Raw genomic sequence first — 12,677 nt, 5'->3', positions numbered from 1 at the left:
TCTTCCTTACAAGCCCAGAGCCCTGGCTGACATTTCATTGAGGATAGCACTAGACTTTGTGTCTCAACCTATTAAGGGGGTGGTGGCTCAATAACATCTCTAGGTGATTGCTGCCATGTGGAGTCATTAGCCCATCACTGAAAAGGTAATATCTTGGGTTTCCTTAAAGCAAAGCTATGTTTTTTTCACAGCGACCCTAAACTGTCTTAAAGGGGTTGTGACAATCTGAAAGCACAGAATAAGCATGGGATTTTATCTGACAGTCAGTGTAAGTGTAATCCCAGTTAATAGAGAAAATGCACTAGAGAAAAGTACTATCAAGCACAAAATGCTGCATTGCAGTTCATTTAACCACTTCAGCCCAAAGGCCATTTTTACTCGTGCCGCCAAGTACCATTTTCACCTGTCAGTACTCCTCCCATTTATTTGGCCATAACCTTATAACTGCTTCTCACACCTGAATAATCTATATCTTGTTTGTTTGTTTTTTGCCACAAAGTAGGCTTTTTATGGGCGATGCTTGTTTTCAGCAATTACTTTATTTTCTACTAGCTGATGGTCCGGTCCTGCCCGGGTATGTATTTGGCTGGTGTTGGCTCCACCCACTTTTTCTAACTATAACACACAATTACTCAAAGACCTAGTTTGTGAGCTTTGCGGTCTTTGGCATCAATAATTTGCATTGAAATGAAACAGATCTGATTGGCTGTGGCTCCACCTCCTTTTCTGAATTTGAACCCCAGTCACCCAATTACCAACTGTAGCAGGCTTGGGGCTTGTGCCATTAACAGTGCAAGAATGGCAGCAATTAAACATTCCCCTTGTAAAGCAATAGGTGAACTTTTGTAGGCTTCACATTTTCCAAGTAAAATTTTTATTTGTCTCCGCTCACTTTTTGTGGTTAAGAAATATCGGTACTTTTCCGTTAGCCAGGCGCATCCACTAGGTGGCGATAAAACTCCACCAGAATTACATCTTTCCCTACTATCCATGGCGGCCTGGAGGGGGAATAGTAATTATCACCACCTAGTGGATGCGCCCGGCTAAGGGAAAAGTACCGAAATATCCTATATGCTATTCCAGGTAATGTACTATGTGTGCGCCAAATTTCATTCAAATCCGTTCAGCCATTGTTGCGTGATTGAGTAACAGAAAAAAGTGGGGGGAAGGCTGCGCATCCCTAAACACATGCTGCAATTGAATGGTTAATCGCATAGGCATACACCGCCTCTATTAGACTGAAAAATGCATGCCCTGCATCCAAAACAATGCTAACATTTATTACACTAGGAGGAACTTTAGCTTCCAATATGGTTTGCATGCAAAGTATAAAGTACTAGACACTTGCGCCACGGTGAGGCAAACCTCCGTGCAAGTGACCTAACCTACATTTAAAACCTTTGGAGCAGTTAAGCAAAAAAATGTGTAACTTACATTTTGTGGGACAGCGAGGAGAACGCCAGCGCATACCACTAAGGCTGCATCTGATATGACAACCAGCTCATGTGTGCAGCACCTAAATATGCTTGCTGCACACTTCGCATTCAACTCAGATGCAAATCATATGCAAATCTGCTACTACTTATCATGCAAACAGGAAACTCAGGAGCAGTTAAGCAAAAAAATGTGTAACTTACATTTTGTGGGACAGCGAGGAGAACGCCAGTGCATACCACTAAGGCTGCATCTGATATGACAACCAGCTCATGTGTGCAGCACCTAAATATGCTTGCTGCACACTTCGCATTCAACTCAGATGCAAATCATATGCAAATCTGCTACTACTTATCATGCAAACAGGAAACTCAGGAGGAGGGGCTGAGAGCAGCTAACTTGATAATTATATACTTGCAGAGTGATTGAGTAACAAACATCCAAACGTTTGCATTTATAATATTAGTGAGATGCATTTTATAGGGAAGAACAAGAAAAAAAATGCATGCGCAACCTCCGCAGTAACACTAGACGCGAATATGCATCCAGTTAGACTTTAAGAGCTTCTATATGGATGACTATCGTCGACCAGATAGACTCAAGTGATTAAGTGAGTGCTAAGTGAGAGAAATATACGACAAATAGACTATGATGTCTAATATCCTCCTGAGGGGTCAGTTCAGACTAGGTTTAGGTAGACCGTTTTCTTCAGTAGACCTATGGAGCCATGCTATCCCTATAGGCCCATTCATACAGTCTGTTTACATCGAATGTAGGACTGACCACTGCAACAGAGATTTCCAATCTACACAATAACTAGTGGATAATGAATGTGTTGTCATAGCAGAGGGCATGACAAGCTACCGCTCTGCAGACAGTGTGACCACCAGAACATGAATCAGCTACACAACCTGCTCTGGTTGCTTTGTCATAGTGTGGACCAACCCTTATTCTTCCATTAGTGGTTGTGCCTTGGTGGGTGTTTTAGCAAGGCAGGTTAAACAAAAACAAGAGCAAATGAGGAGCAGCTGTCCGTGGCAATTCGTGAACAAATTTCTCTGTGATCTCTCCTCTCCTGTCTAACCCTGATTCCTTATTCTGATTTCTGCAGCCAGTCTTTGGACAGAGTTAGAGCAATTCATTCTTGTCCCCTCTGAATGTTTTTTTTGTCAACTGCCTCTTACACCCCTACACCCTTAGTGTAACTAAAAGAGAAAGCAAGTACAACGCATACTACTAGCATATCATGGGGGGGGGGGGGGGTCGTCAACAGAGGTGAGTGTTTACATTGTACCAGAACTCTGCATTGTTAAACTTGCATTAGCACCATACATTGATGGTACAAATGAAATTCCTGTTACCTCTAAAGGAATTCAGGCTTGCAGTTCAGAATGTGTTAAACGGCATTCTTTTAAAGATTACAATCTGAGGCAACAAAGGATAACTAGTGTTTTGAATGAAGACTGGCCAGCAGTACAGCTGGGGGTTTGTAGGGGAATGATTGTTTAAACTGGACCCTCAGTGCTATTAGGAGTCAGAGTAGATGCAACTTGTGGTATGTCAGTCTTGTTATGGGTAGAAAAACAACCAGTTGATAGCAGTTCAGCCAAAACACATACTGAGTTGTGTCATGTGTAAAAGCCACCAGCTGTTTGCCTTCTGAATGCAGCATAGAACAAGTACCATTCCACTGCAGTGTGTAGTTCTGGAGAGCCACCAAGTTTTTCCGAACATACCTTTTAAAAGAACCTCTTTACGATTGCTGCTGTAGAGAGTGTGCCTCCGACCTCTGTAGCTTTAAAGGGAAACCAAGGTGAGAGGGATATGGAGGCTGACATGTTTATTCCCTTTTAAATAATGCACATTGCCTGGCTGTCTTTTTGTCTTTTTGATCCTCTGCTTTTAATGCTTTAAGCCATAGACCCCGAACAAGAGCGCAGATCAGATGTCCATGACAAGATGTCTATCCGACAAGATTAGCTGCATGCTTGTTTCAGATGTGTGATGTAGACCCTACTGACCAGAAAGATCGACAGGACTGCTAGGCAACTGGTATTGTTTAGCCCTGGGGACCGGCTGCCTAACCTCCCTTAAAGACCAGGCCATTTTGCATGCGGGGGGCGGGGCGGGCATTTGAGGGGGTCAGGCAGCCGGGTCCCCATTGCAGATAGCTAGCCATGATGTCCCCAGTGTAGCCAGGTGTCCCCCATATTTCCAGCAGCCGTTACTCACCTCCCAGGTTCCAGCGATGAGAATCTCTAGCCCCCTCTGCTCTGGCCGGCATCCCCGCTTGCACTGCTGTAAAGTTCCGGGTCACGGCTTGATGTCGTCATCAAGCCGGGACTCGACACTTAAAGGAGCACCCACGCCGACCGCTCCGCTCTCCGCTGCGTTCCGGTCTCCGTGTACAGTGCAGAGGCCGACCCCGAGGTCGTCCTTAATGCACCTGCGCGAACCGCCGTTGTCAATCAAGCCCACGTTGTACGCGGCTTACTGCGCAGGCGCAATAATTCTGCGACGGCTTTTTTTTTTTAATGTCTGATGATACCTTTAAGGCACCCCTCTCGGGTGCTCACGATCGTGTCGGGAGTGGAAGCAGTAGGCGCGTACGTTAAAAAGGGGCGCTGGGAAAAAAGGACGCAGGGTTTTAAACGATAAACATGGATAACGTTTAAAAATATAATGTACTATATTTCATTTAAATATTCGTTTTTATAAAGTTATAAATCATTAAATAATGTTCATTAAATCGGCAATTGTGAAAACGTTAATTTTCCGTTTAAAAAGTGAAATGTATACTAACGTTTAAAAAAAAATTAGTAAGTAACCCTCCCTGTACCTACCCATAACCCCTAGACCCCCGTATTGGTGCCTAAACCTAAGACCCCCCTGGTGGTGCCTAAACCTAAGACCCCCCTGGTGGGGCCTAAACCTAAGACCCCCCTGGTGGTGCCTAAACCTAAGACCCCCCCTGATGGTGCCTAAACCTAAGACCCCCCTGGTGGTGCCTAAACCTAAGACCCTCCTTAGTGATCACTGTATTGTGTGTAGAATAATGTTTTAGAAACAGTAAGGGATAAAATATATTACAATTTACGTTACGTACTGATCGATTTATTTTGTGAATAATAATGTTTTACAAACAGTAAGAAATAACATTTAAAATAATGTTTTATTTAAATAGGAAACGTAAATCATCACTAGCAGTTATAAAACATTAAAAATCTTTGGGCGCCCTTGGAAAACGTTATTATTCTCGGGCGCCCTTTTTTCCCGTTCGGCGCCCAGTAAATTATATTTATTATGGGAGTGAATGGCAGCGCCCGATTTGTCCACTATTTTTTACTGTTACCACAGTAGGCGGCGTAAAACCTGCGCGGCATCAGAGTTGGACAGCCACAAGTGTGTGGTAGGATTTATTTGCGGCGGTCCCCAAAAGGTTAAAAGGAAATAATTGGCAGCTTCCATAGGTTCCATAGGTCTCACACCTTGGGTTCCTTTTACCTTGAACTCTGGTAGTCCTGTAGAAAAAAAAAGAACATTAAAAAAAAAAATCTTGACAAAGGTTACTCTTCCCAAGCCTACAAAAGCCATGTATTTGTTGTATTATGCTGCCAAAGTGTCCAGACCTGAGCTTGCAGCTCCACATTAGCTATATTACCTATCCCCTCTGAACAGGGTTCATTGTACAGACAAACATGCTTAATGCCAGGTAGAGTAGAGCCCAGAATACAAGAATTTCAAATGTCGCTTGATCCCTCAGGTGACAGTTTGGGTAGAGTTCTGTATGGATGCATCACTAGCCTCTAGGCTGATGACTGGTTCTGTTGGTATGCCAGGGCTGACCGAGCACCACATGACTGAGTGGATGGATAGAGGGAAAGACCAATGCTCTTAGTCAAGTAGATGCATTGAGGTGGTGTTGATGGGGTGGGGGGGGGGGGCAGGTGAGGGTTGAGGGCCACTTTACATGGAACGTGGAAGTATACCCATGTTCCATGCCCGCTTGTGCTGCCCGATTAATGCTGGAGGGGAGAGCACTGAAGGGAGTGCCCAAGGTGAGGCAAAGGGGGAGTAAACCCCCCCTCTCTGCCGCTCTGTGTGGCCATTGCTCTCCCATCATGCGCTGCGACCCTCCTGGCAGCAAAAAGGCCCTAGGCGTGTCTCTCTCTCTCTCCCCCCCCCCAACCCCCCCCCCCCCCCCCCCACACACACACACACAGAAAGCTGCCATAGGAGTTTGCTCCCATGCTCAGATTTTTATTACACTCACTCTGTTCACCTTCAATAAAGCAAAACTGGCTCTTCTGACCCCTCCAGCATCACTACAGTACACAGCACTTGGGAAGGTTCTGGAGAGGCTGGGAACAGGACGATGTACACAAGACCCTGCTGCACACTGAATAGGGACCATCTACAAATCTTTGTCTACAAAACTTTGTATGATTCCTTATTGGTGGCTTAGCAGATGCAGTAATTAAAACAATTGTGCAGAGAGCAGAAAGCTTTATCTCTCTGCACCCTTACCGCTGTCTCTCAGGGAAGGAAAAATAAACTTTTTTTTTCCTGGACTGTCAGAAAATGTACAGAGCCTTTCTAACCAGCTCTGCGCTCCAGGTGAGCTCCTGTAGTGCCAGTGGTTTAAAACACCCCTGTCTGCACTTATATCTGAGTCCTCAAGTGAGGGACCTTTCATATTGTTTTCTACACAGTTTGAAGGATAGCTGCACTCCATCCCAGCCCAGTGCTTGGGACATCCAGTGTTGGGGAGATGAGCATGGACCCCCCTTTATACTGTGTATGTGGGTTGGGACAAAGACGAGTGACCTTTTCAACCCTTTTATACTTTTTTATACCATTTTTGTATTTATGAAAGTGTTTTAGTCCTCGTATAGGACAACTTTAAGGTATAATTCAGGACCAAGTGTTGCACATTTCATAATGTACCTACTATGTAGTAGCGTGTTTACACCAGGGCTGCTAATCAGAATTCCGGATATCCGGGTAATACGGATATCCGAACTTTTTTACGCTATCCGATTCGGATTCGGATTTTTCGGATATTTGGGCACATAACACGGATATCCACAGATATTGCGGATATCCGGATCCGAAATACTGTAACTAAGGAGATGACATCCTGGAGCCAATCAGAGGGCTTTCAGCAGAAGCCCTAGCAACCAATCACAGAGGGGAACCCTGGCCAGCCCCACCTGACCTCATTTAGCCAATCAGAGGGCTCCCAGCCTAAACCCTGGCACCCAATCACAACAAGGAACACTGGCCAGCCCTCCTGTATAATAAGGAGGGCTGCCATGATGGCCAGCTATTAACCTTAGGTATAGGTTAGGTTAGGGATTAGGGGATAGGATTACTGTTATTGTGTAGTTAGTACTGTAGTACTGCATTCATTGCTAGTAGTTGTTAGAGTAGTAGTACTACTGTGTTAGCTTTCTACAGAACTGCTGTGCAGTGAGCAGTGGCAGTGTGACAGTTAGTGTGCACTAGTGTCTTCTCCTCTGCTGTCTGACTGTCATTCAGCACTTGGCACTTGCCACGTGTCACTTGGCACGTGTCATGTGGCACGTGGCACTTGCCAAGTGACACTTGGCAAGTGACACGTGCCAAGTGTCACGTGCCAAGTGCCACGATACACGTGCCAAGTGACACGTGCTAAGTGCCAATTGCAACGTGCCACGTCCGGCATGCTCCTGGCACACATTACGCCTGCTGCTGCATTGCCCTGCTCCTGCTGCCTGTGCAGCTCCCACTGCCAAGCTAGGGTGCCACAGGCCACTGATACCACCTATATTTAACCCAAAACACAATTGCTGCATAAATGTTTGGAGGTGTCTTGGCTGAAAACTGTCATGTCCCAGTTGTGCGGTTGGTTTTTGGACACAATGGGCTTGATTCACAAAGCGGTGCTAACCTACATAGCACGTCTAAAGTCTTTAGACGTGCTAACCAGGGTGCTAAGTAGGTTAGCACTGGATTTCTCAATCAGATCGCGCGCTAACTTTGCGTGCGCAAAGTTGTACGCGCGCAAAGTTTTATGCGCGCTAAGTCCCATAGGCTTTAATGGGCACTTCGCACGGAGCGCCCTATGCGCGAAAAGCTCGTTTAGACGTGCTAAGGGGGTTTTCACAGGCGTGCTAACAGTTAGCACCGCTTTGTGAATCAAGCCCAATGTGGGCTGCACGACCGCTGTCTGGAACCTAGGCCTAATGTTAATTGACAGCCTTTTTTTGGGGGGGGGGGGGATTTTAAGTCCCCACATCAACAATTAGTGTTCCCCTTTACAAAATAATGATGCTACATGCCTCATATACCCTAAAACGTTTTTTAAAGCAATTTAAAGGCCACTTCCGTTTTTTCTAACCGGATATCCGAATTTGCCCAGATATCCCGGATACTAGGGCCAGATATCCGATTCGGATTGGAAAATTTTGAAATCGGATATCCGACCCGGATCGGATATCTGGGTATCCGGATCCGAATCGGATTCGGATTTTGAAAAGGGGTATCCGAGCAGTACTGGTTTACACCAATTGTTTGAAATTGGCACTCCAATCTAGCTAAACCAGAAGGACTCTTAGGAAGTTACCTTATAAAGTCAATCACAGGCAGAAAAACTTTATCCATGCCAATAAAGAGCTATTTATAATGTGGTGCTTCTGGATAACGCTTTTCTACACTATAATCGGTGGCGTAGCTAAGAAGCAGCAGGCCCGGTGCAAGTTTTACATTGGGACCCCCCAAGTTCTCTATACAGAACAATTGTTATGGCGCACCAAAACCAATCAAGGACAACCACAGTGTCAGAGGTGCAAGAAGGGGATGGGAAGCAGTTGGTTAATGATTACCACTATTCAAACTATCTATAGAAGTGAATATTATCAGCACAGGACCAATAAAGAATGAATACTGTGGTTGAGCGAGGGCCCCGTTGCGATCGCTACCTCTGCACCCCCTATTGCTACGCCCCTGACTATAATGTGGGCATAACACAATGCACACTCTTCACATGTGTGTTATACCTGTACGTTTAAATAGGGCTGGGCCGAGGTAGAGGCGGGGAGGCACCAGCCTCGGGGCGCACATCCCTGGGGGCAGGGGACTGCCTAACAGTGGCGCCTAGTAATGCTGATAGTAAAATATCGGTACATAATATCGATATTTTACTACGGCCAAACCTAACCCTACTTGTACTCTTACTGAACCCTACCGATGCCTAAGCTTAACAACCCCCTCACCCCCCAACGGTCACACACTATCTGTCTGATGCCTAAACCTAACCCCTCCTGGGGCCCGCTCAGGGCCATTTTCGGAACAAGAGGGGTTGCAGCATGAGAAGAGAGCATTGCCACACATTGACAGGGAGGGGGGATACTCCCCCTCCCACCTCGGGCTCTCCCCTCAGCATCAATCAGTGGCAGCAGGCGGCGGGCAGGAACACAAACCTCCATCCACTGCGGAGGTCCAATCTCTAAGTGCCTCACACTACTTCTTGTTTAAACAGGAAGGAGCGGAACCTCTGGCGCGTGGAACGCATGAAGGTATGTGTTGCTGCCCACCACCTGCTGCCACTGATTGATGCTGGAGGGGGAGCGCTGAGGGGAGAGCCCGAGGTGAAGGGGGATGCCGATGTGTGGCAATGCTCTCTCCTTATGCTGCGACCCCTCCTGACCCCCAAAATGTCCCTGAGCGGGCCCCAGAGGTGCCCCGGCCTCCCCGCAGATGCAGGGGCAGCAGCCCCTATTGTTACACCACTGTCCCCTCCCCCACCACATGCAAACGACCTATCTAACCCTTAAAGGGAACCTGAAGCGAGGAAAAATATTTAAAATAAACACAGGACGTAGCTGCAAATTAATATTACATACTTACCTCACCATCAGTTCCTTTCAGAAGCTCACCATTTTCTTCTTACAGTGATCCCTTCCAGTTCTGACAATATTTTGTCAGAACTGAAATATACCAGTTCAGCTGTCACTTACAACTGAATGTGCAAGCAATGTCCAAGTTTCCCTATGGCTCAAGTGGGTGATATTACAGTGTAACAGTGTGCTGACCAGGAAGCTGTTAGGGGGTAATGGCCATTTTTAAAATGGAGGACGGAGAAATCCATTGATCATAGTGGACAAACGGGACGCAGGAGAGGAGAGAGAGATCGAGTAGTAGACCACACAGGAGGTAAGTATGACCTGTGTATGGTTATTTTGACTTTTTATTTTCATTCCAGGATCTCTTTAACCACACACACACACTACCTACCTAATGCCTAACGCTTAAACCCCCACCCGCACAAACTGCTTACCTAATGCTTAACCCTTAAACCACCCCCCCCCCCCACACACACACACACACACACACACTAGCTACCTAAGGGTCCGTTTCCATTGGCACGGTGCACTGCAATTATCGCATCTGCAGCAAAAAAAGCCTCTGCAAATTCTCAGGCGCCGCCATAGGTGTACCTATGGGGGTGGGGGGGTTACCTAATACTCGGGGCACTTCTGGATTCCTATATTGGGGGTGGGGGTGGCAACCCACTTAAAAAACATTCAATGTGAGAATGATTAAACAGATTTTACTCACTTGGGGCTTGTTCCAGTCCCTAGCAGCAGTGTCAGTCCCTCGCCGCAGCCCCAGTCTCCCACATTGTCCCACTGGCCGCCCGTAAAGATCGTGACCCCGTCGGCGGGTCAGCTCTTCTGTGCCTGCGCGACCATTCGTGCCCACGCGACCATGTCATCTGGTGCATACTGCGCCTGTGCAGTAGTTGTAGTATGCGCCAGATGACATGGTCGCACAGGCAAGCGCGGGGTCGCAATCTTTACTGGCGGACAGCAGGACAATGCGGAAGATCGGGGCTGCAGCAAGAGACTGAGACTGCTGCTAGAGGAAGCCCCAGGTGAGTAAAATCTGTTTAATCATTCCCGCATCGGAAATCTTTTAAGACTGGGGTCACACTTTGGAATCTCTGCCTCTAGTGCTGGAGAACCTTGTCTGAGTCCTGCATTTAGATAACATTGTCAGTTTTAATGCAGAGAAGTGGACATGCCCATACAATTGAATGGCCAGTACAGTCACATCCAGCAAAGCATTGTACAGCAACACGTGTGAATGCAACTCTAGAAAAAGGAAAACTTCAGAACTTTTAACTCTGATCACCTGAGAGACTTACTCATTAACTTGTTTACAGCTGAAACTGAATTTGATTTCCTCTTTGTGTCAAAACATCTCACAGAGGCAAATGATTTGCATTTATTAGTATGTACTGATTTGCAGTCTGGCTTTATCCTAAGGGAGGCACAGCAGTAATGAAGCACTGGAGAAGACAACCTACCTAACAAGCAGAATGAGAGAAAGACAACGTAGTATCTGTGCTTGATACAAGGCAACATCATAGCTTGCAAGAAGCACCTTCAATTAAGGCAGATGAAAGGGAAGGGGGCGGGGTTGTGTGCATGTACTGCGCTGTCTACATGACAAGTCAGTGTATGTGCACCTGCCTGTATATGTGTGTGAAGCACACAGGCACATGTTATTCTGGCTGCAAAGACACATTTAGAACAGACCGGAGGAGGAACAGGGGACCAGCTTCAGAATGTATGTAGGATGTGTGAGCGCTACACTTTCAATGTGCCTCTCTGCTTGACTAAAAGGGCATGTACTGACTGCATATGCCTTACATCCAAATCCCTGCCATGGCTTCACTGGTTGCATGCCTTGTCTGAAAGTGATTTAATTATGTCCGAAATCTCCACCCATAGCTACAAAGGCTGCTTACCGCCCTCTTGATTGTAGACCCCCCCTCCTTAACCCCCCTTTGCTGTAGGTCGTTTGTTTTGCTAGTATCCGTTCAGTGTGCCGTCACTACTCTTGCATGTGGCCAACACAGAAGCTCTATTGTCAGGAAGAAGTTCTCAGCCTTGTGCTGCAGTGCCTCCTGCTCATTACACTCCCTATTTTAATGCCATGCTTATTTTTGTTTTGGGGGAACAGAAAAGAGAGAGAGAGAATTTGGCAGAACGTCACCCCCTTCCCCCCCCCCCCCCCCCCAGCAGATTGTCAGCTACATGTGATGTAAGCCGATCTCACAGCATCGCCTGCCCCCTTGGGCTTTGGGACGTGTCCTTATGTGAATAGGATCTTGTTGCTTCCCAACTAAATGATAATCACAGAGCTTCATGTGTGCGCAGTGCTGCTACCCTATGCGATGTCTGTTCTCCCTGCAGTTTACCTATTCATGAATGAGGTGGCTTGGCTATGTCTATCTGATCAGATCTAATTGTAATAGACGTAGGATTTGCCTGGATTTATTGTTATTTTTGAGGCTGAGGGGCTTTCACATAGACTCTCCTCACATACAGAGTGAGTATGCTGTTACTGGGGGCTCTCTGACTGCCGTGGTCTGTGCCTCCTCCGGATTATCTCTGATCTTCTCCTGTCTTTCTTTTAACTTCCAGAATGGCTCGCTTTGGAGAGGCGGTGGCTGGCAGAGTGGGGTCCGGAGATGCAGGATCAGAGAGGAGCAAGACTCTACAAGGCTCCCCGGCCGCTCCAGTGGGGACCCAGGCAGCTTTCAAGCAATCTAAAGCCCAAAGAGCAAGGACCATGGCTTTATACAACCCCATACCGGTCCGGCAGAACTGCTTCACGGTGAACAGGTCGCTGTTCATCTTTGGAGAAGACAACATTATCAGGAAATATGCGAAGAAGCTCATCGATTGGCCATATCCTTTTACAATGTAACCTGGAGGCATCCTGTTTTATGGTGGGATTCACAGACCTTGGAAAGGTAGAGGTTAATTGCCCTTGTAATGCTGCTGCAGATGTTTGCAGCGTGTATATTGTGCTTTCTGGAAGATATAAGGTAAGAACGTTCAGTGTGCCAGGCGAGCAACAGCAGACAGCGGTGGAGGCTTTTATACAGCGTGTGTGTCTTATGTTTGAGCCTAGTTTTTATTGTGAGTGATACAGTTATATGCTGAGCTGTTGGGAGTTAGTAGTTCTACCTGTCCAGAAAATGAATTGGGAGTAAGCTGCCTCCCTCCCTCCCTCCCCTGCTGTCAGCGCTCCAGAGTAGAACTTCACCTGCTCAATAGAAAGGATCTCTAGCAGAGGGGCTGTGGGCTCTCTCCCTTTCCACCCCCCCCCCTTCTTCTTATCGCAATCATTAATTATTAAACGACTGATGCTGACAGATCCCCTTCTCTACGCCTGCACGATGATCT

At 46.8% G+C, this 12,677-nt stretch overlaps 1 protein-coding gene across 1 annotated transcript in view; it reads left to right on the top strand.

The window, feature by feature from the left end:
* LOC137522057 (uncharacterized) overlaps positions 1 to 12,195 on the top strand; it is a 499,919-nt gene extending 487,724 nt beyond the window's left edge. Inside the window, exon 4 of the mRNA XM_068242079.1 lies at positions 11,910 to 12,195. Within this exon, the coding sequence (XP_068098180.1) occupies positions 11,910 to 12,195 (286 nt within the window). The remainder of the gene's footprint in view (positions 1 to 11,909) is intronic.
* The last annotated feature ends 482 nt before the right edge of the window (positions 12,196 to 12,677 follow it).

The sequence above is a fragment of the Hyperolius riggenbachi genome, chromosome 6, assembly GCF_040937935.1.
Source record: "Hyperolius riggenbachi isolate aHypRig1 chromosome 6, aHypRig1.pri, whole genome shotgun sequence".
Taxonomy (NCBI): Eukaryota; Metazoa; Chordata; class Amphibia; order Anura; family Hyperoliidae; genus Hyperolius; species Hyperolius riggenbachi.
This window is presented reverse-complemented; position numbering and strand designations above follow the sequence as displayed.